This window comes from Poecilia formosa, unplaced genomic scaffold, assembly GCF_000485575.1.
Source record: "Poecilia formosa unplaced genomic scaffold, Poecilia_formosa-5.1.2 Scaffold20, whole genome shotgun sequence".
Lineage (NCBI taxonomy): Eukaryota > Metazoa > Chordata > Actinopteri > Cyprinodontiformes > Poeciliidae > Poecilia > Poecilia formosa.
The window spans coordinates 355,086-377,341 of NW_006799959.1; the positions used below are offsets into that span (position 1 = coordinate 355,086).

Consider the following 22,256-nt stretch of genomic DNA (forward strand, 5'->3'; position numbering starts at 1 on the left):
AATAAAGTTTATTTTGGAAGGATTTACAGTGGAGAGAAGGTTTCACTAGTCATTGGTTGGAGCACACAGAAAATAAATAAATATTAATAATATATGTAACTTAGCATTTTCAGACTAAGTGGGGGATTATTGGTGCTGAGCAATCTGATGACTTAATCATTGATGAGCTCAATCAACTCTAGGGATGAAAGTTATGGATTAATGAGTTAATCTAGTGTGCATTAACTCCGTCAGAGTAGATTTCCACTTGAGGCGCCGGCCTCTGGTCCATTTTTAGCCTGCGGTAGCGTGCAGCCACCTGGCCGTGCTGCAGCCCGTGTGGGCCGACGCTGGCCGCTGCAGCCGGGTCCCATGGGAGCGGGTTGCAGGCCGGGGTCGGGTCTGCCGGGCGAGGCGAGGCAACAGGAGCGCTGCTGTGGAGAACCTGTGCGTTTGAAGTAGAAGACCTGAGAAAAACCTGTTTACTCAGCAGCAGGACGACGAGAATGGCCGAGTCACGACGAGAGCGGCAGAGCGCAGGAATGCGCTCCACAATCCCGACCCTGTGGGAGCCGCGCCGCACTGAGGTGGCAGCCGTCTCTTCCTGTTTACCCAGGCTCCCGCTCCACTCAATCAAAAATCAACTTTTAAAAACGTGTTTTTTACGGCTGGAGATGTCCAAGAGTTTTACAGCATCACTGGATTTCTGTGTAATCTGTGACCGTTTACTGCAGAGTTTCACCAAGATGTCTTCATGTGAGACGTTTCCGTCCAGATTATTAACTCACCGAAAGGATTTAAACCAGAGAGGGTTTAAACCAGAGAGGGTTAAAACCAGAGAGGGTTAAAACCAGAGAGGGTTAAAACCAGAGAGGGTTTAAACCAGAGAGGGTTAAAACCAGAGAGGGTTAAAACCAGAGAGGGTTAAAACCAGAGAGGGTTTAAACCAGAGAGGGTTAAAACCAGAGAGGGTTAAAACCATAAAGGGTTTAAACCCTGTCTGGTTTAAACCCTCTCTGGTTTAAGCCTCTCTGGTTTAAAGGTAAATGTAAATGTAACTAGTTACATCTACTCATCTACTTGAGTAACTTTTTGGGAAAATTGAGTACTTTTGCTATACCTCTTACTTTTACTTGAATAATTTAATTATGAAGTATTTCCACACTTGAGTGAAATTTCTGGGTTTTCTATCCACTGAATGAAAAACAAAAACGTTTTAACAAAACTTCACACACCTGCAGTTTTTGTTAAAGTTTCATAAATATTTTATTGACAGAAACTGATTTGGAAAATTTTTCTCATTTTTCTTACTTGCATAAACTATTTTTCATCCTTAAAATCTAAAAATTTGCACTTATTTTATTACATCTGATGTAATTTTATAATTTGATCAGTTTCTCAGTACTTGCGTAGACTCTTTACCAAATACTTTTTTACTCTTACTGTAGTAACTTCTGGGCTGCGTTTTACTTGATTAAAGACGTGTTGAAGTGTTGCTGCTCCTGCTTCAGTAAAATGTTTGGGTCTCCTCTGGTTTGGACCAATCAACGTGCTGCTGTGGCCGGCCTCGTTTCTGACCCTGCTGAATACTCGTGAACACACGAGGTCATTGTAGCTCCATGTGACCTTTGTTTACCGACTCTGGCTTGTTTGCTGAGTGGTCGTCATAAACTGACATAAACTCCATATTTGGTTTCATGTCTGCTCCACTCCGCTGCTGTGGGTCCAGGTTTCTGCCTGATGTTCGCCTTTGCTTCTGCTTTATATCAAAATGAATTCATGCGAAATGTGTGGCTCAGGACCAGTAACACAGTTTTGCTATTTTAGGTTTAATATTGGAGTTCATATGCAGGAATGTTGTCAGATGGAATCTGAAAATAGCAGCACTAAATGGTTTATTATTACAGTATCTGTCGTTTATGATCTCTTCCTACTGGAGATGCACCGACCTGAATCAAGCCCGATCCGCAAGGGTAGATCTATTCAGCCTAGTTCTATGCTTTGACTTCCTGAACATTTGAAAGGTTTGTAGCAGTTTATTTTAGGTAGTCAACCTATTGTTTTGTCAGTTTTCGTTTCTTTATTGTTGATTTTACATTAGCTGTTATTCTCCTAATTGCTCTGTGTCCAGTCGGTTGCTGCAGCTGGTCGTTAATACTGAGCCCGGTTCTGGTTCTGCTGGAAGCTTTTCCTCTCCACTGTGGCCACATCCATGCTCAGTATGAGGGATTGCTGTAAAGTTGGTTGTCTTCTGTCTCTGAATGCTACAGGTCAGTTACTGTGTTTCCATTGAACTAAAAGTTGAGCAAATTGGAATTACAAAAATACATTTGCTTAATGGAAACACATTGATTTTGAAAAAAGTCACGTTTTTCAATAAAAAGATTTTGAGGTGTTTTTTTTTGTGGCATCAAAAGAAGTATTTCACAAAACTGCAGGTTTTTTCATCATTAGCGGAATATTGACAAAGTTTTGGACACATTTATAAGGATAATGACTCGGTACAGTCCGCTGGGTTTCCTCTCATAGAAAACTTTTTAATCTATTGAGAATAATGAACTGAACTTTATGATAACTGGATCAGTTGGATTGATTGTATTTGTTACTGAGCTGAAACAGTTTTTTTCTGCAAGGCATTTGTTGTAAATTGGCTCTATATTATAAACTGAATTAAACTGAATCACATTACCAGACTGCAATAAAACATATAAAACTTTTAAATGACAGGTTTCATAGAAACTGGCTGATGTTTAAGAAACGGTGCAGTCAAAGTTTTCCATATGGCAAGAAAGAAATATTCATAACAGCCTCCAGTCATATTTAATATTTATGTTCTTAGCAAGATGTTTATTATGGACATTGAATAAACATTTTATTGGTATTTTAATAGTATATTAATACTAATCAGATTGAGTTTTTCAGCTGGGAGGTCTGGATGTGTTCCTGCTCCATAATCCCTCTCTAGTCAGGTTTTATTTTTTTATTTTGCCTGTTTTTATAGAGATTTTCTCATTTTTATCAAAGATCACATTTTTGATCAAACAAAAAGTACAAACATAGAAACAAAACAAACAATTAAAAACTACTCAAGTTAATAAAATATGACTTAAAAATCTGTAAGAACTTAAACATAAAGCAGATAAAAGTGATATGATTGAGTTTCTGACATGTATTAGATGTAACTGTAGTAATGAGTTACTTTCAGAAACACTGAGATTTCCCAGCAGATCCTTTTATATTTAGCATCAGTTTTATATTATAGTAAAGTAACAGCAGTAAAACTCTCCCCTGTGGCTGAAACCAAACAGCAGCAGCCTTAAGGAAAGCCTTTCTGTGATCTCCTACCTTCAAACCAAGCACTTAAACGCATCGCCATGATTCCTTTAAGTTGCAGCCAAGCTTATCTCCACAGGGTTTAAACCTGCAGCTCTCTTCTGCAATATCCAGTCAGGCAGCTGACGCCCAAAAGAAGGATTTTTATTTTAGATATTGTTATAGAAAGTTTAATTTTTAGATATCATGGCCGCTGCATCAGATCTCTGAAGGAGAGTCTTCGGCTTTCTTGAGGAGACGGGATAAAGGTTTTCTTATCCACATCGCCTCTCATTGGTTTTCCAGAGATATTACACCGTCCGAGAGAACGGCCAAGAAATATCTGGGGTAAAGTTAAGAGCCGGCGGTCCGTCCATCACAAGTGAAGCCTTATCAGTCCCTGGCCTGTTCCGGCTGCAGATTGGCTTCAGTTCTGTCCAGTCAGACGTTCGTTCAGTCCGTCTTCATCTGGATTCCAGGGAGAAGCTTGCTTTGAAGTCGGATGGTATTTTTCTGTCATGAAACCTCAGAGGAGGCTCTGTGAACTGTAAAAACGCCTTGCACAATAACCGTGGACTGTTTGTCATCTCTGTTCCTGGCAGTACGTCACGCCGGCCTTTGTTATGCGGACGTGAGTTGAGTCTAAACGCTCAGCAGTGTCACATTTCCTTTATTCGGCCAGAAAGTCGAGGTTGAAGTCTGGTGGTTTTTCAGGGCCGTACGCGCTGCAGTTGTTGCTATTTAGTCAACAACTCAGAAAGTCGAGGCTGCAGAGCAGCCAGTCCTGAATAATAAGTTCAGGAGGCTGATGCAATGAGACGGATATACATCCAGGAGCCCTCTACTGATTATGTGAAAAGGTTTGGAGGTAAATATTAAAAAATGCTGTTAGATGTCACTCATCGGTCTGTAGATTGTTTTAGTTTGACTCGCAGTGGAGTCCCCGGATTACCTGGGAGCGGATCTAAAATATTTGAAATGAAATGCAGGATGATGAAATACCTGAATGCACAAACAGCCTTCCCACTCAAAGGCATCACAGACTGGAGCACCAAGTCTGAAACTTTCTCCCTCAACGACTGTTAGAAAACCAGCATCTAATAAAAACTGTCATGACTACCGAGCAGAAGTTTGGCTTTTTATAATTTTATGATTGTATAGGGTATGTATGGACTTTCAATGATTGTTTGTGATATTAGACTGTTTCTTTAACTCACCTGCTCAAGGACTGCAGATGGAAACGGGCTCAAGCCAAATCTGGTGCAAAGAATATTTCATTTATGGGCTTTTGCACATTTTCCGTGTTTTAAATAAAATGATACACAAAACTAAGCCATACTATTTGACATGCTGTTGGCTGCTGTTTATTTCACGACATAATCTGAAATAATCTGCCTGAACAAGAACTTTTTCTTCAAACTATTTACTTAAAAAAGCTATTATTTGCTGAAAAGTTACCTCTAAGTTTGTCTAATTTCAAGTGTAATAAAATATTCGTAACAGAAAGTAGATAAAATACTTGGTAAGAGTTTGTGTTTTTGCAGTGCATATATACTAGACATGCCGTTTTAAAAATAAAATGTAAATAAAATGATTATTCCTACTCTTTATGTAGATTTCAATTTAAGCTCAATATGAAATCTAAGGGTTAAGAAGAGTTTAAGGCTTAAATGTGGTTTTTAAGCAAGTATTAAAACTTTCGTTCTGTTTGCAGATTTTGGACCAGCAGCAGTTTGAATCTTCGTTTTGTGTTTTTTTTCTTGGTGCAGAACCGGAGCTGGGCGTCGCCGGGTCGCTGGACTCACTGACGCAGCAGGTGAACCAGACGGTCCACCACCGCCGCCGGCAGCGCCGCAACGCCGCAGAAAACGACTACAACATCGAAATCCTGCTGGGAGTCGACGACTCGGTGGTTCGCTTTCATGGCAAGGAGCATGTGCAGAATTACCTCCTGACTCTGATGAACATCGTAAGTCTTTTTTATTTCACATAAATGTAATTCACCATTTGTGGTCAGAAGAAATGTGAACGAAAGATGTTATGATAACAGAAATACTTTGGAAGTCGTCGTTTTCTAAAAGCTAAATTTAGTACCAATCATGGAAGTTGGATTGTTTTTTTGGACTGTAATAAAAGTTTCTATCAGGCAGCTTCAAAGGCCCAGGATTAAATGCGAACGCTGCATCTATTGGAAGAAAACGCAGCTATGGGCCTTCCTGGCCTGAAGGAGCACGGTCCTGCTGCTCAGCTTAAACCTCTAATCTGTCTAAATTCCCAACCTGTTTCACAGGATGGAAGGAAATAAAACACAAAGTTATTAAAAAATGCCCCTCATGGCAATACTGACAGACATTAAACTGCAGAAGAGCACAACGCTTACCTTATGCTTATTTTCATTGTCGAGTCCTTGCTACATTCATAAAATGAATGTAAAGTGTGTGAGCTCTAATGTTGAGGTGCCTAATACAGGAATGAGTGTTAAAAGATGGATTAACAACCTAAATGCAGACTTTGAAAAGATGGATTTAGGCTTTTTAAGTTTAAACCGCAGAAAAACTCTTTCTAATTTACATGAAGGTAGTAAACATGACAGCAGAGAAAGTTTAAAGAAAAATGAATAAATTAACAGAGTTCAGAGTTCAGATGGAGGAAAATGTTTAGGTACTTTATCACTTCAATGCAACATGAAGGGAATGGAGATGCATGTTGGAAAATATATTCAGCAATTCATAGGAACATCTTGTAGATCCTCAAAGCCTTTTCACACTGGTGTGGGTTGGTCCTGGGGATTCTGGGTGGGGAATCTCCAGTCAGGAGGTCATGACCTTTATCTGCATTTAGTTTAGGTTGTGGAGCAGGACATTGATCCAAAGAACCCCAGTGAGCCCTTCGTTTTTTTTGTTTTGTTTTTTGGATTATCTCCAATAAACAAAATCAGGGTTTTGCTGTGGCCTAGTCAAAGGCAGTTGAGATGCAGCGAGGTGACCTGGGTCACCCTCCAATGAGGCTGAATCGAGACAAAGAGTCCCACCCTGCGAAGGTTAGCTCACCAGTTTAACAGACGCGATTCAGTTGTTACGTTTTTCAGCCCTGACCCAAACCTATCACGACATAAGCATTTCAGATCAGTCAATACCAATAATTATTGATTAGTTTTTTGTTTTGAATATCTGAATTGCTGGTCGTGAGGCTTTTCCTGTTCTATCCAGTTTCCTCTTCACACCGTTTATTTCTAAGCACTTACAAAGCAGAGTGGAGAAACATGAAACTGCTGCTGCGCAAGATACTCAACTGTTGCAACAAGGCTGTTGCTAGGTAACCAGATATTGAGTGAGTTGCTAGGTAACCAGATATTGAGTGAGTTGCTAGGTTACCAAAGAGTGAGTGAGTTAGTTGATGTCGCCAAACTTGATTAGACTGAAGCCTTTCCTCTGCCTACATTTCCCATAATGCTGTGCGGTTCTGGATCGGAGTTCAGTGAATATTCTATTGAATATCCTCAGATGTGTTATCTATTCATATTGATCACTTGTCTATTGCGATATATATTGTGATTGATTTATTATCCAGTGCCTTGTGTGGGTAATTTTATTTTCCATCATAAAGTAAAATATACATAAAATATAATTTCAAAACTAACTTCTGTATTTACTCTGGTTATCTTTCATGTTAAAGTTGAGCTGTCTGGGACATCTGTGTGTAACAAAATCAAACCTTTTCTTATCAAACATAAAGTTTTAGATGGTAGTCTGTTCACGCCAGCTGAGCTTTGAATATCTGTGTGTTGAGTAGCTTGGTTATGTGTGCAGTTTAAAGGCAGTACAGTGATGCATGCAGGGCTAGGCAGGCTGCAGTCCTGAGTGTCCGTGTCACTGGGTGACGCTTCAGACGCTGAGGCACTTTGAGCAGCATCACTGTCAGACGCAGCATCAGGCCTGACACACGTCAGCCTCCGCGCTCACGATGCCGCCTGAGTTCTTCTCCAGAGTTCACCACCTCCGTGTTTTCACTAAGCTTCCTCATCTAAGAGCTTAACTTCTTTTTACTTTACAGTCATTATGCATCTAAGCTGAAAGGAACAGTGACACTTTGTCTAGATCATGGGTTCTCAACCTGCAGCTCTGGAGCCACATGTGGCCCTTTAGGCCGTCCACTGTGGCTCTTAATAACTTTATCCAAAAATGCTAAAGACTTGAGCATTGATCTGAAGCAGGGTGTGAAGCTCAGTTTCATTTGGGCCACATCAACATCATGGATGTTATGAATAGGCCGGTTGTTCCAGAAAGTATCGATAAAACCCATAAAAAAAACTAAATAAATAACCAGCTGTCTCTGCTTTCAGTAAATTCTTCTTAAAATTCAATATTGAACATCTTTTAACACTGATCAGTCCCTCCAGAGACTGTTTTCTGGATTTTACATTAATCACAGTCACTGATTTTGTGAAGCTAACTTAGAAATATTTGCAGTTTCAAGATATTTGCTCTTATATAAAACTGTAAATGTGACTTTTTGTTGCTGACCACATCATTCACAGATGGAAAGTCAGACATAAAACAATCCAAACCGATTTAAAACTAACAGTAAAATCAAACTTAAGGCAAACACAAAGTTAACCTGCAAATATAAAGAAAGTTATTTAGTGCCTTAAAACAAACTTCAGTGCATAAAGAAAAAAAAATGCATAGAAGTTACTGAGAGTGTGAAGTGTCAGAGTTCACATAATTCTCTGAAACATTTTTTTCACATTAGAAGTTCAAGCTCTAACTTTTCATCAACTCTTTATTACTTTTCCAACTCTGGGGTCCCTAAAATGAGAGATGATTATTGATGTCATGTTTTTAATGTCACTGCATTCCGTCTCTATTTAAAGCGCTCCTTGTTAGGACTCCTGCTGTGGGTGGCTTTGAAATCGTCTGACTAATCACTTCTGGGACAAACTTATTAATACGATTAAAAGTCAGTTTTATAACAGAAAAATGTCAAAGCTGTAAAGATTTTACTTTTTTCTGGATTTTGCACTGATGCATCTTTTAATCTAAAGTTTTTATTACCTGCTTACACGATGACAGACCTTAAACCTGATTGGCTGGTTTGTCCCCAGATAAAATGAAAGCATGCAAATATAATTTAAACAAACATGATGCTGTGAGACGAAAGCGATTTAGATTCATCCTTACAGTTTAAAACGTTGAAAACGTTCAGCTTTTGTTGCTGTTGCAGAAAAGTTGCTCACATAACGTGTTGATGTGAACAAGGTGGCTTTCAGGTCAGAATCATTCCAATAATCTGCTTCATGTACCATTAATGCGTTAATGTAATAACATGAATGATGCCTCTGGTTGAGGATCACCTGGACGTTTTGGTTACTTGAAACATCCATTTCTAATGTGAACCTGATTTAGCCAGAATAACAAACCTTGAGTGACGTGTTGTGATCCGGGAAGCTGCAGTTATGATGACGCTACTGAGGCCTGGCAGCAGAAAACTCAGGGCAGCTGCTTGAATCCACAAGGAGGAAGTAATATGAGCACACGAAGAGGTCAAACACAAAAACCATGAGAGCAGATTCTGGATTTCCACCAGCAAATACAGTAGATAATCTGACAGGGACGTCGAGATGGAGAGGGCGTGGAAGTAGGGAGAGGTAATTAGGCCTGGCACAGGTGGGCTGAATAAAACTGATTAGGTGAATTGAATGGGCACCTGAAAACATGAAAGAGGTTCAGGCATGGCAGAAACATTAATTATTACACATTTCCGATCTTTGTTTTATGAGTGACTGACTCAGTGTGAGTTTCCAGCCGTTGTTTTATCTGATAAAAGAAGATGGTTTTCGTTCAGTGGGCGTCTTGGCTGCTTCACTGACTAATGCTCTCATTATCCGGCCAGTCGGTTTGGGTTTGCATCTGTGTCATCCACCCTCCATTATCAGATGACGGATTGAAACGCTCTGAGGCTACGGATGTTATTTCAGAACCCAAACAAAGCTTCCCACATCTTTCTCTCTGACATGCTGCTGTGGCTCATGATGTTTGTTATCCTTGTTGTTTATTCAAGAAATTAATTACACAGGCTTTCATTCATTAAAATTTTTAACAAATTTAATCCCCCCCCCCTTTTTTTTTCTGACCGGAACCTTTGTATTTTTTTCTGTTTCTGGTACAGCCGTAAATCTGATGCACAATCAACATCCACAAACAACAACGATGGTCAACTAAGCTGTTTCTCTTGGCCCACCAGTGGTTAATTTTTGCTTCAAAAACGATCTGATTGGATGCTGGGAAAGACTGTTGTGTTCAGGTTGTGCTAAAAGTAGCTAGCATATTAGCAAAGCTATTCAAGGCTAAGATCTCAATGCTAAACATGTAGCAGCAGCACAGCCGCTAAAGCTGATGTCAGCGTACACAGTCGACATTTTTTAAGAAGTTTCATGATTAATCAGCAGTTTCTGAAATATTTTTGCTCCAATCTGATGGTTGAATAAACTAAACAACAGGAAGTCCTTCTGCTTCCCATACGCAGGATCGGTTTACATGTATTATAAACAGTTTTCTGGGTCGATCCCTCACAGCATCTCTTAGCAGAGTCACAGTCTATTGCAGAGGTTGGGCTGAGCAGCAGTGGTTTGGATGACCTGTACAAATACAACAAAACAACATTTTCTAACACTACGTTCACTGATAAAATAAGCATTATATTCATCCTCAGAGCCAACCTGAGGAACATGTTGAGAATAATGAGTCTTTGAGAGCTGCTGCCGTGCAACTTTTCAAAAACACCTGAAAGAAATGAGAGGCTCTTTATCAGGTTTCTCCAGACGCTGATATCAAGCTGAGGAAATAATTTAGCCATTTGATTCAGGAGTGTTGTTGTTGGAGGCTGCTGCACCACAACTTTCAGACTACGACTCTGCCGACTGAGGCTTCTGAAGGGTTTGACTTTTAAAACCCTTTCCTCTGACATGTCAATCCATTTTTCACCAATTTATTTTACCTTAGACGTTTCAGAACAAATGTAATCCAGTTAGGAGTGGATCTATTGGAGCTTTTTAATCTGCTGCTGAAGTCCCGCTGTTGTGACTAATTACCATCTAAACAGAAGAGTTCTCGGTGTAATGACCTATTGTCCACCGCTCTGTGCTTCAAACTCACATCGACTCAAAGTGAGATAATTGGCCATCCAAACACAAAGGAGGCTTCAATCAGATCCCTAACAACCTCAGTTCAGATCCTCTCTGAGCTGGTGTCGTGGACGCCGCCCCCCCCCAGCAGGGTCATTTCGCCGAGATGCTTTTCATGGTAATTTGACAATCGACTGAGGCTACCGCTGGTCTCAGGGGGGCTGGTTGGACATGCAGCATTAGCTTGTCAGGTTGTCAGAAGCGTTTCAGGAATACCTCACGGCTGCTGGAAGAAATTGGCTATGTGCTGCGATGTCTCTGTAGTGTGGGTTTAATGAGACGTGTTCGTTCAGACGGAAGATGAGGATAAATGCTCTGAAGCGCTGCTGCTGCTACTTTCTGGCTCCACAAGCTGCATCTGTTTCTCAGAAACAAGTTGGCTGGAGATGAAGCCCTCCCTGTGCGCGCAGCGCGGCGTCAGATAATGGCGTGCCGCACAGACACTCTGAGATGCCTTTGCACCTTTTGAAGCCGTGTCGCCGGAGCCCAATAATTAGAATAGAGGATGGAAAACATCACAGAAACAAGTCTAACACCTCTCCCATGTGAAAGTGCACGCGGCGCTGCAGCGGGGGATGTTTGGGTGTCGTCCTCCAGCACAGATCCCTGCAGGCCGGCGGCTCTGATTCCTGGGATTGACAGGAACGTCCAGCTGCAGCCAGCCGTGTCGTTTGGTCTGGATCCGTTTGGATCCCAGCGTTTGCCTTGTTCTTCCTCTCTGATCCTCACCTTCACCTTCCCACAGCTCTGTCTCTCCACTCCTCTTCCTCCTGTCCTAAATTGTACATTATGTTTATATTTATAGCCGTTTTATCTGAAGAACTGTTCTCCTTCCATGTCGGCTCTGGTTCTTTTCTTTCTACCCGCTATCTTCTTTAATGTCTCCTTTTCCACAATTCACTCCCTTTATCCTCCCTGTTATCTTCTGATATGTTTTCCTTTCATCCTTCTTCCCTTTCATCCTCCTCGCCTTCCTCCTGTCATGCATTCTTTATTCCTCATCATATTTCTGGTTCCTTTTCTTCCAGTTCTCTTTGATTTTTCAAGCTAATCAAGACGGAGTCTCTTTCTTAAGACATGTTTTACTAGAGAGAATCGCAGCTAATTGAAGCATTAAATTGAAGCCTGTATGTTTGCACAGGCGTCTCAGGCTTTATCAGCGGTTTGGCAACACGTTGCTTGAATTTATTTGTTAGTGCAGCAGGAAATGAGGTGATCCTTTGGTTTCCATCCATTGTTATAAATGGGACTCTGTAGGAAAGTGAAATGTCTCTGATAATCCCTCCAGTTGTTTATGTTCATCTGTATGAACCACTATCTTTATCTCACATGTCCATCCATCACATTAAGCATGAAATCCTTTGGTGCAGGAGCATCTTAATGGATAGATGTGGAAAAGCTCATTTATTCACCCATTTAATAGAAAAGGTGAAGCTCATATTTAGCAAACATTCATTTTATGAAGAGTAATATATTTTATTTTATTCTATTCATTATCAAGTAACAATTTCATTCAATTGTTTTAAAATGCAGTAAACATCAAATATAACTTAAAGAAATTTTACTTCCTGATTTAACACCTTGAAATGGGGCCTCTGTCTCTTTAAGAAGCTCCTGCTCTTTCTGAAGCTCCACCTTCAGAAAGTCATCACAGCATGGCTCCTCTATTAGCCCTTTAACAACATTTTTACCAGCGTTGCTCTGAGAAGTAGCTTAGCAGCTCCACCAGATGTCTGCTAATTGCTGCTGGCTAGTCTGAAGGAGCTAAGTGGGGGAGGAGCTGCGCCATGAAGGCGGAGCTAGGTCCATCCAGACTGAATGGTTGCCATGGTGATTAAAGGATTTCTCAGACATGCATGAAAGAATCAAGGCAACACTCCTGGTCTGTTTCTGATGAGAAAATAACTTTATAACATGACAGAAAGCTAAAAAAAATTACATTTTACATGATACTGTCCCTTTAACAGAAACAAATTACTAAAATGTTTTAAATACAGAAAATGGCCTGGAGGATTATGGGAAAAACTGTTGACTTCACAGAGTGCTGTGTCTGGAAAAATATAGATAAGAAAGTTTAGTGGAAGGAAAAAGTATGGCAGAAGTCTTAAAGGAATCATAAAGTAAAGGTCATCTAAGAGACAGAAGGAGACTCAGTGGATGGGCCGGACCTCTGCTCAGCACTTCAGATAAAAACACTCACCACATTTCATTCGGAATAATTATCTCTTTAACTTACATTTTATACCAGTTTTGTTTCTTTTCTCCTCTCTTTAACCCATTTGGCTGTCAGAGTCGTGCATCCTTCCTGTTTCTGGAATCTTCTCTGTCTTTTAGTTTGCAAATGGTGAAGCTGCTTTGGTCTTTGTTGCTGAGATAAAAAGACACACAGACGGCGTTTCTGAGCCATCAGTTCTCTCTCAGGGAGATCGATAAGAGCTTCATATTTGCCTCACATCTCTCAGGAAAGTGTCGAAGGGGAAAGTTATTACACGTCGCCTCGGTCACCGTGACAGGCTGCAAAGAACATGTTGTGTCCAGCGAAGATCCATTATCTGTCCAAACAACAGCTCCAAGCAGCACTTCCCTCTGAGAGCAGGAGTAAAACGTCAGGAGTTTAGTGTCGGTTTGATTTGGCTTTTTATGAAGCACATTATCAACTGATTGGTGATCAGATTTAATGAACACTTTCACACTTTTAAGATAAAATGAAGAAAACCAAAAGTTAATTTTTAGACCATATGAACATTCTTTCTAATCTAAGAGCCTTAATAATGTGATGTCGACTCACCGTTATAAACCCTTTTAGAAAAGCTGACTTCAAGTTTTAGATGTGTATTTATGGGAATGTTTGACCATTCTAGCAGAAAAGCATTTCTGAGGTCGGACACTGATGTTGGACGACATGGACTGGCTCACACATTTATCTGGCCAAAGATGAAAATCTCACTTTCATTTTTTCCTTGTGGACCATGTTTTCTACTGTCATGTAGGAACTAAGGGGGAATAATAAAAAAACAATATAATAATCACAATAATATTTTAGTTTTCATTCTTTAAAGTTGTGGTTTCTCACTGAATGGTTTACAGTCAGAATATCCTACACACCATCGCCTGGTTGTTAGTGTTTGCAGATTGAGATGAGGTTCAAAACCCCATTTCATTTTACCAAGTCTCATATCTTATATTGACACTTCTGAGTGATCAGACTTGACATTTGTGCAATTCCATTGATTTACAAGATGAATGACATCACAAGACAACAAAACCATCCAGTTCAAATCCAGAATGATGCTGTCAGTTCAGTCCAGTTATATAGAAAAAAATCAAAGTTGATTACATGTAATTTTATTGTTAACTATAGTTTGTTGTTCCAAATGGTAAAATAGTTTTTGATCTAAGAGATTAGGTCTAGTCCCCGTCACTTCTCCTGGATGATACATTACACCCTAATGTAAAGATTAGGGTGATGGAAAGGAGCCCTTCTAAGTTTACCCCAGAGGATAAATCATTAAAAAAAATAAAACAAAGGAAACATGCTAAAAGCTGTTTAGCAGTTCCTGATTGCTGTAAAGATGATTATTAATTGAAAAGTGTGTTAAAAATCTTTATCATGGAGTTTATTTTAATAAAAATGTAAATTAAAAAGTTATCAAAGTGATTTTGTTTCTAGAGTTGGCTGGCCAATTTCCTACTTAAAACCAGCTGCAGTTGAATGAAAACAACTAATTAATTCTGTGCTTAATTATATATAATCAAGGTTAATAATTAGACTTTATGTTTTTAGTTTAGCACATCTATTCAACACAGATAATGCCTTCAGGTGAGTGTTTCCTGTTGCTAAACTTTCCTCATTAAAACTCTCATCTTAGTTTTCTGAACTCTAAAACAGGATCAGTTCCTCGGTGTGGCGTTAACACAGCAGCTCCTTCATCTGTTTTCACAACAGTCGAAGTTATTAATGCATCAGAGGAGTTTACAGCTACACAGACATTTATTACATTAACAAAGATTGCTCCAGCCAAGGCATGATAACTAATAATAAATATGTTTGCATCCACAGCAGACTGCGAAGGCATCTGGAGATCCATACGGGCTGTTTGCAAATCGTATTATTTTCTGCTGGAACAGCCTCCATTGGTCTAATTTTAGACTCCAAAACAGATTTTTGGAGCCTCTTTGTTGGGATTTTTCTCCGTTTTCAGAGAGAGTGGAGGATTATTGACATCTTCCCTCCATGTTGCTCACAGACAGGATGAGATGAGGTCAGCACAGAAAACCAGACACGTTCTTCCCCTCTGAACCTCCGTAATGCAGCGACCTGATGCTGATGCCTCCCACAAACTGCTGGAGGAGAGAAAAATGTCTCCAATGGAGGGAGTGGGACTTCACTAAAGGAACGAAGGGCGTTTTGACGGCCCTCTTAAAGAGACAGCAGCCCAATTTCAAGGCCTTAAACTGTGAAGCCAAATTTCTTTTAAGTCATGTTTGATGCAGCATTTCTATAACAGTTACTGAGTTGACATGACTTGCAATTCTTTTGACTAACCTTTTACCCAAGGTCTTGATTTTTTCCCAAATGTCTGTGAAGATCATCTCCACCTACTCTAACAGCATTTGGGTATGATGGCATTTTCACAAAATTTAACCCACCTGGATGCAGATTTTATTAAAAGCAGAAGAAAAAACTAGTAAAACAAATATTAAGAGTTTGATATTCTAAGCTGGAAGCTTGTAGCATAGCACCGTGTTTCCTCCTCCGCTTTCCTCTGACAGACAGAGTTTCTGTGTTTGCTGCCTGATGGGATTTGGTTTATGAAGTTACAATCCTAAAGATCGGGCAGCGATAAGTGTACGCGCACCCAGCCCACATAAAACCAGCTAAAGCATTTCTCCTTTTCTAAAACAACACAGCTCTACCGCCGTACTTATGTTTGCACTCCTAACAACATGAAAGATCAACAAAATATTTATTTTCTCTCCCTGATCCATTTGAAGCAAATACCAGCTGTGGCTGTCGCTCTGTTGAGCAGCGGGAACAAAACAGCTTTTACTGTTAGACAAACAATTATTTAGTGTTGCAGAGAAAAGCCTCAGCTTCTTGGAAAACCTTGAAAAAGTTTAAGGTTGTAACAGCGAGACACATTCAACCACATTTTCTGAAATTTCAATTAGATTTGAGAAAAATCACAATAAATCCATGCTTTAAATTGATTTAAATTGTTGCATAATATGTTCAGCAGGTAAAGATAATGTATTTCCTAATGTGTTTTAATCTGTTTTAGTTAATTTGACGTGTTCAAATGTTATAGATTTAGTCCAGATGATGAGAAAGCAGAGAATTGAGCCTTTACATTTGAAAGTCAGTTTTTGCGTTTAGTTTAAAGACTTTCAGAACCAACTGATGATCAGACCCAAATACTGGGAGACTTTCAAGTTCTGCTAGAGCCCTAATATTCACTGACTGTAAAATAATAATTTAGAGTATCAGTCTGGCCTTCAAAACTCCCTTAGCTTTAAGTTTTGTTGCTTTCGTCTTTGTGCTGCTTAATGATTTCATATTTATCATTTGAAAGTCACTCTGACCTGCAGCCGGGCTGCAAGCGACTATAAATACAGAGGAAATTACTCCAAAGAGACACAAACGGGCCATAAAAGCTGATATCAGGTGACTGTGTGTTTTCCGCTGGATGTCAGCTTTAGTGACTGTAGAGTTTGTTGCATTGATTAGACCTTCAGCTTTCCTCCTTCTGAGACGCTGATGGTTTGTGTGTTGGTGTGCTTCATCTGCTTGCATAAGAAGTGAGATTGAACGCATGTGGTGCACAGAGAGGGAATGAACTGTAGCTGCGAGGGAGCAGTTTAGAAACTGCAGCATTAGCGTTTCAGGCGGTAATGCTGATTGGTGGTATCTTTTAGATCTGGAGGAGCAGCTGACAGGAGAGCGTTCAGAGTTAATCTGTCTCCTCCAGCCATCTCCTCCAGGCACATTCAGGAAAATTGTCTCATCAGAAATGTGGAGTTTTTAGGGCAGAAGACGGCGCATGGATTTGCTGTTTGGTGCTGCAGCACTCGAGTCGATGAGGGACAAAAACTGCTCTGAGGACAGTCAGATGGGGAAGATTTAGTGAGAAATCATCAGGCCAGAAAAAAATGAAACGCAGAGCGGCGGCGGCGGCACTCTGGGAGCCGGAGAGCGGTTCTAGATGTTGATTTATTCAGACTTGATCGCTGCTCAACTTAGTCAATCATTTTTCTGCACAGCACGGCTGAACTGCGACGTCAACAAACGTCTCATCTCCATGTTTCCACTGGTTGCGTAATATGACATCTCTGCAAATCTTAATATCGGAGAATCAATATGCTGTAAATATAATGTGCGCTCTGGTTCACTTATGAGATTAATACACAACTTTTCCCTAAACAAAATCATGCAATAAGGTTTCTTTACATAGACCCAGCTGGGCGCTCAGCGGGAGCTTCCTGATTTGGAAGTAATTTGGTGTTCATGCAGACCAACAATGGATATGCAAATGTTTGGATTAGCAAGAAGCCGGCGTGTGTAGCGAGGCGCCAGGGGGCAGAAGTGGTGGCATGGGGGGCAGATCTCACTGCGGCTCCACTGTGACTCTCATCACCGTTACAGAACCCTGGACTCCTTTACACACATTGATGTTAGAAGTTTTACTGGTTCAGTTTCACGCTTTGTTTTTTGTTTTTGTCTTGAATTCTCCTCGTTCCCTTTTCAGGGATTCATCAAACGACAGCTGGTGTCCAAATCAGATCGTGCTTCCTCGCAAAAGCAGCACCAAATTCATCTTGAGACATTTAAAGAAACTACTTTTGTCTTCAATTTTAGACGGGGTTCAGCCACTGTTATTTAGATGATTACAGTTTATTTTGCTCCTCAGCAGCCTGAGCAGAACCCTGATAATAGACACAATGATGGGCTGCGTTTATTGCTGCCAGCAGCGGCTCAGGCCTGTGATTACAGTGCTGCTCACATCGACTGGACGGGCGATGAAACGTGACGCAGGTGCTGTTTGTGTGAATAACTGAAATATTTCCTAACTCGCCTCCTGCTGCTGCGTTTCCAGGTGAACGAGATTTACCACGACGAGTCGCTGGGGGTTCACATCAACGTGGTTCTGGTCAGGATGATCATGCTGGGTTACGCCAAGGTGAGTCTGAAAAATCCCTCAGTAGAAACCGTTTTCACACAGAAGGGAAATATTCCCTCTCATTTGTTCCTATGTCACATTCTGATCTACCAAGTTACATTTACTTGAGTAATTTTTTTTTTTTTTAAATGTACTTTTAGGAGTACTTTTACTGCGCTTTACTTTTTACTTTTGAGTAAATTTCTGGATTTTCTTCCAACTGAAAGAAAAACAAACATGTTTTAACCAAACATTCACCAGAAACACCTGCAGTTTTTGGAAAAATCTTCTTGTGCCTGGTCTGATTTCATAATTATGTTATTTATATGAATTATTTTCATTTTGGTTCATAAAATACCCAAAATGTCCACATAACTTTACATCCATCTGTCTGATAATGCAACTTTTAATAATTAAATTATTGATAATTTGATCAGTTTCTCAGTACTTGATTGAACGTTTTACCAAATACTTCTTTACTTTTACTTGAGTACATTTTTTGACTCCTCACTAAAATCCTGTAATTAGCCAGAGAAATGCCAGCTTTCGCCGATTTTTATTCTAAAACATGACTGGTGATGATAATTATCCATTTTAAATCTCTCTGTGTTTCCAGGAGAATTTCATATATAAATAATAATGCAATCAGTGACATTCTCAACATAATTCATCATTATAATCAGATTTTGGTCCACTGAATGATAAAGATAAGTTTTCTTTGGAGATAATAACAATATTTTACTAAAGGGTCATCCACCTAACATTTAATATTTATTGTAATATTCAAAACCTGCTGATGAAAAAGATTCAACATGAAGTCCTGACAGCCAGGAGCTTTGAGATTTAATTGGCTTTGTCTAGGATGATTTAGTGCAGATTGTATTGAACTTGTAGAAAAACAAGTAGAGATAATAGGATTAAACCCAAATCAGGAAAAGTAAAACAATAAGGCTTAAAGTGATTGTAGTTGGTTTTTATTTAATACTCAGCCATTTCCAAGGTAAATATACAGATAATTAAAACTAATAAACACAAACAGCCAGTCTGAGGTTTCCAGTAAAAACTCCCAGACAGAAAGAGTTCTGCTGCGGATTTGAAATCAGAACATGGATCTGGGAAAAACCTCGAGTCCGACTTATCGAGTTTCTTCTCCCAGAAAAACCTAAAGGATCATGGGAACTAACGGAGGTCATACAGCTCAACGCCTCGGGAAGATTTAACGTCCAAATAAATCGTTTATTTTTCTGTTTTTTTGTGAAACATTGACCTCCATATCTTATAAATAACTGTTTCATGCTTTTCCGCCGTGAATATTCATTAATTCTTTATATTAAGAGCAAAGGTTGTGTCGCGCTGTGTGTGGGAGACCATTGGCTAATGGACTTTAGCGCTTTACATCGGTAATTAGCGTTATTATGCTAAAACTGTGTTTGTTCAGAGGAAACCTGAACTCTGTGAAAACATGAATGACCTTTTTTTATTTCTCTGCTGGAGGTCAAACCAAAGCGAACTTCTTGTGTTTTAGGTCAGGTAGGATTACTGCAATTATTTATCTTTGCTAATTGCCATAATAATTAGGAAGAGGAGCTGTTGGTGCATTTTTATTACTTTCTTTAAATCCAGAGGTGAAACTGGATAGTTTGGTTTCCGTCGTTGCTTTGTGTCCTCGCTGAAAATGAACCTGTCATGTTGTGCTGCTGCCTGAGAGGAAATGATCTGAGCACTTTTCCCTTTTCCTCGTCTGTCAGTCCATCAGCCTGATTGAGAGAGGAAACCCATCACGGAGTCTGGAGAACGTTTGCCGCTGGGCGTTTGTGCAGCAGAAAGGCGACCTTGATCACGCCGAGCATCACGACCACGCCATCTTCCTCACGCGCCAAGGCTTCGGCCCCACCGGCATGCAGGGTAAGGCGAGTTTGTATTATGTGCATTAGTGTGTACAGGTAGGAAAGTGTAATTGCTGACTAGAAAAGCTCTGAGTGCACACCATGTTGCATATAGACGTACTATTTTCCTCAGTTACCATGGAAACCACATCTTGGTCTAATTAAAGGAAGCTCATGGACGCACCAGAGTACAACTTCTAGTGTTTGGATCTACCGGCTGAGCAGCAGACCTTAGTGCAGATGGACTTTACCTGGAGATAAATCAAATGTAGAGTTAAAATAAAGTCTTATTTTAGAGCATAACACTAAGAAACTTCATTTATTTATGAATTATGTGAAAACAACTGAAGTTTCATAAAGAGCCAAAACCACAGAAAGAACAAAGCAACATTAAAATGCAGCTTGATCGGGTTTGTGCCACATTTCACTGATTTCTCTCCATTCAGGCGGGATTTTCTAATCGTTTTGAAAACAATTTAGTTTTTAATTAATTGAGAGTCTGTTTGTTTTCACTATGAATTATACTGAAAACACATGAATCAAACACAACACAAGATACCGCTGGGAAAATATAAGAAGCAGAGTTTATTTTAAAACAGTGAGAAAATTATACTGAAAATTATACCCACTTTATTAGGTATACCTTTCCAGTTGATTAATACAAATAAGGGCTGCGCAGTTGGTAGAGCTGTTGCCTTGCAGCAAGAAGGTTCTGGGTTCGATTCCCGGCCCCAGTCTTTCTGCATGGAGTCTCCATGTTCTCCCTGTGCATGGTGGGTTTTCTCCGGGTACTCCGGTTTCCTCCCACAGTCCAAAAACATGTCAGGTTAATTGGCCTCTCCAAATTGTCCCCATGGTTGTGTGTCTCTGTGTTGCCCTGCGACAGACTGGCGGCAGCTGGAGAGGCACCTCCTGACCCACTGAGGGACAAGGGATGGATGGATAATACAAATAATTGATCCATCACATAGCAACAGTTCAATGTGGCATCGTTGTTAGCACCAACATTGACACATATATATGAATATATATATATTCTCTACTTGTGAGCGATAATCATCAGAATTATAAGTAATAAACGGTTGAATTATTTCAACTGTTTATCCAAGAGTAGTGAATCGATAATGGTTTTACTCTGATATAAGTGAGAAAAATGTAACTTTTTAAACTTATTGTTTTAGTTGCCTGACTTGTTTTTTACTTTGAAAAACATCATTATTTCCTCTTTTTTCCATTGCTGTCAGAAACAGACACTGAAAATGACAACATCTGAAAATCAAACCTTCTGAGCGATTCGAGTGCTGATATAAACGGATTTATCAGGGTTAGCTTAATGAAGGCTGATCCTGCTGGATGTGTGCAGCTATTTCATCATTTCTCTGTTAAAATAAAAAAGCTGTTTAAAAGAAGACGTGTCACAATCTGAGAGACTTTGGGTGTCTCTGTGAGGATTTGTTGCTGTGGGGGAATCGTGCAGCAGTAACATATTTAAATGATTGGATAACAAGTCAGAGTTTCTCCATAAAACCTGACAGTCATCAGTCACCTGAAGGCAACACAAAACGTTTTCTTTACTGCTTTATGGCTAACAACCTGATTCGTATGCGCCACCTTGTGGTGAGTGTTGTTTAGAGACAATAAACTCTTTAACACCCTGCTAATAAAACACGGACTGGTTATGTGGAAAAAAGTGAGACATGCACAACCTCTCCTCACTAATATCCTGTTATGAAGACGGTCAGAATAATAATGCCGGCCAGAACCTGAGCAGAACATCTTTCTAAATGACAAATTATTGTCCAGCAAAATGTATTGCGACAGGCCCATTCAAGTGTGTCGTCTTTATGCATATTTTCACTAATTCCAGTGTATATAACAAACCAAACATTGTCATGTGTCCTGTTTAGTTGCCTTCTGTTTGTATGCATTTGTTGGAATGTGTCTCATTTTGTTTCCCTTGTTGCAGCTCTTGATGTTTTTTATCTACTGTGTTGGAAACGAGCCACTCTGCATAAGGAAGAACACATTCTTCTTCTTGCTCAACAACTCACTTTTTTTACTTTCACAACCTTCTTATCTAAGCCAGATGCTCTTAAAAGCAAGACATTTATAAAACAAATGGTTTTATTTGGATACTTGAAGGTCTATTTAAAACAAAAAAAGTTTTGTTCAAACTTGATTTCTAACCCAAAATGTCCAAACGGTGGAAACAGTTTTTAGAGAGAAAGTAAAGTTATAAGATGATAAGATGCAGTTATGCTTTATTTTCAAATTTATTGATCGCCAACAAACAAAACTTAATGCAATTATTCTGTCAATTCAAAGCATGTTTTAGTCGTCAGAAGCTCATCTTCCAATCATCCTGATAATAATAATGATGTCTGTTCCTCAGGACGACGACTCACAGCGTCGCTTCTGCAAAGAAACAGAACAAACACACAGCCATTACTTTACAACAAATCTATATCTAATTTTCACCGCAAAGCAGTGCAATCTAACCAATCGATGCAGATGAAGACGATGTCTGGATGAAATTACGTTTAAATGAACTCTGTTCTGACTGTGGAAACTAAAACAACTTATTTAGACGGAAGTTGGAATCAAATCGACTGTTTCATTTGAGCAATATTTTTGAGATGCATGTACAGAGTATTAATAACTTCACATTTTTCCATCCATCCATCCATCCATCCATCCATCCATCCATCCATCCATCCATCCATCCATCCATCCATCCAT

General features: G+C 39.7%; 1 protein-coding gene across 5 annotated transcripts in view; it reads left to right on the forward strand.

The window, feature by feature from the left end:
• The window catches only part of adamts3 (ADAM metallopeptidase with thrombospondin type 1 motif, 3), a 144,937-nt gene that overhangs the window by 52,961 nt on the left and 69,720 nt on the right, over nucleotides 1-22,256 (forward strand). For all 5 annotated transcript variants that reach the window (XM_016669126.1, XM_016669128.1, XM_016669127.1 and 2 more), the window contains exons 5-7: nucleotides 5,061-5,260; nucleotides 17,569-17,652; nucleotides 19,380-19,536. In XM_016669126.1, the coding sequence (XP_016524612.1) occupies nucleotides 5,061-5,260; nucleotides 17,569-17,652; nucleotides 19,380-19,536 (441 nt within the window). The remainder of the gene's footprint in view (nucleotides 1-5,060; nucleotides 5,261-17,568; nucleotides 17,653-19,379; nucleotides 19,537-22,256) is intronic.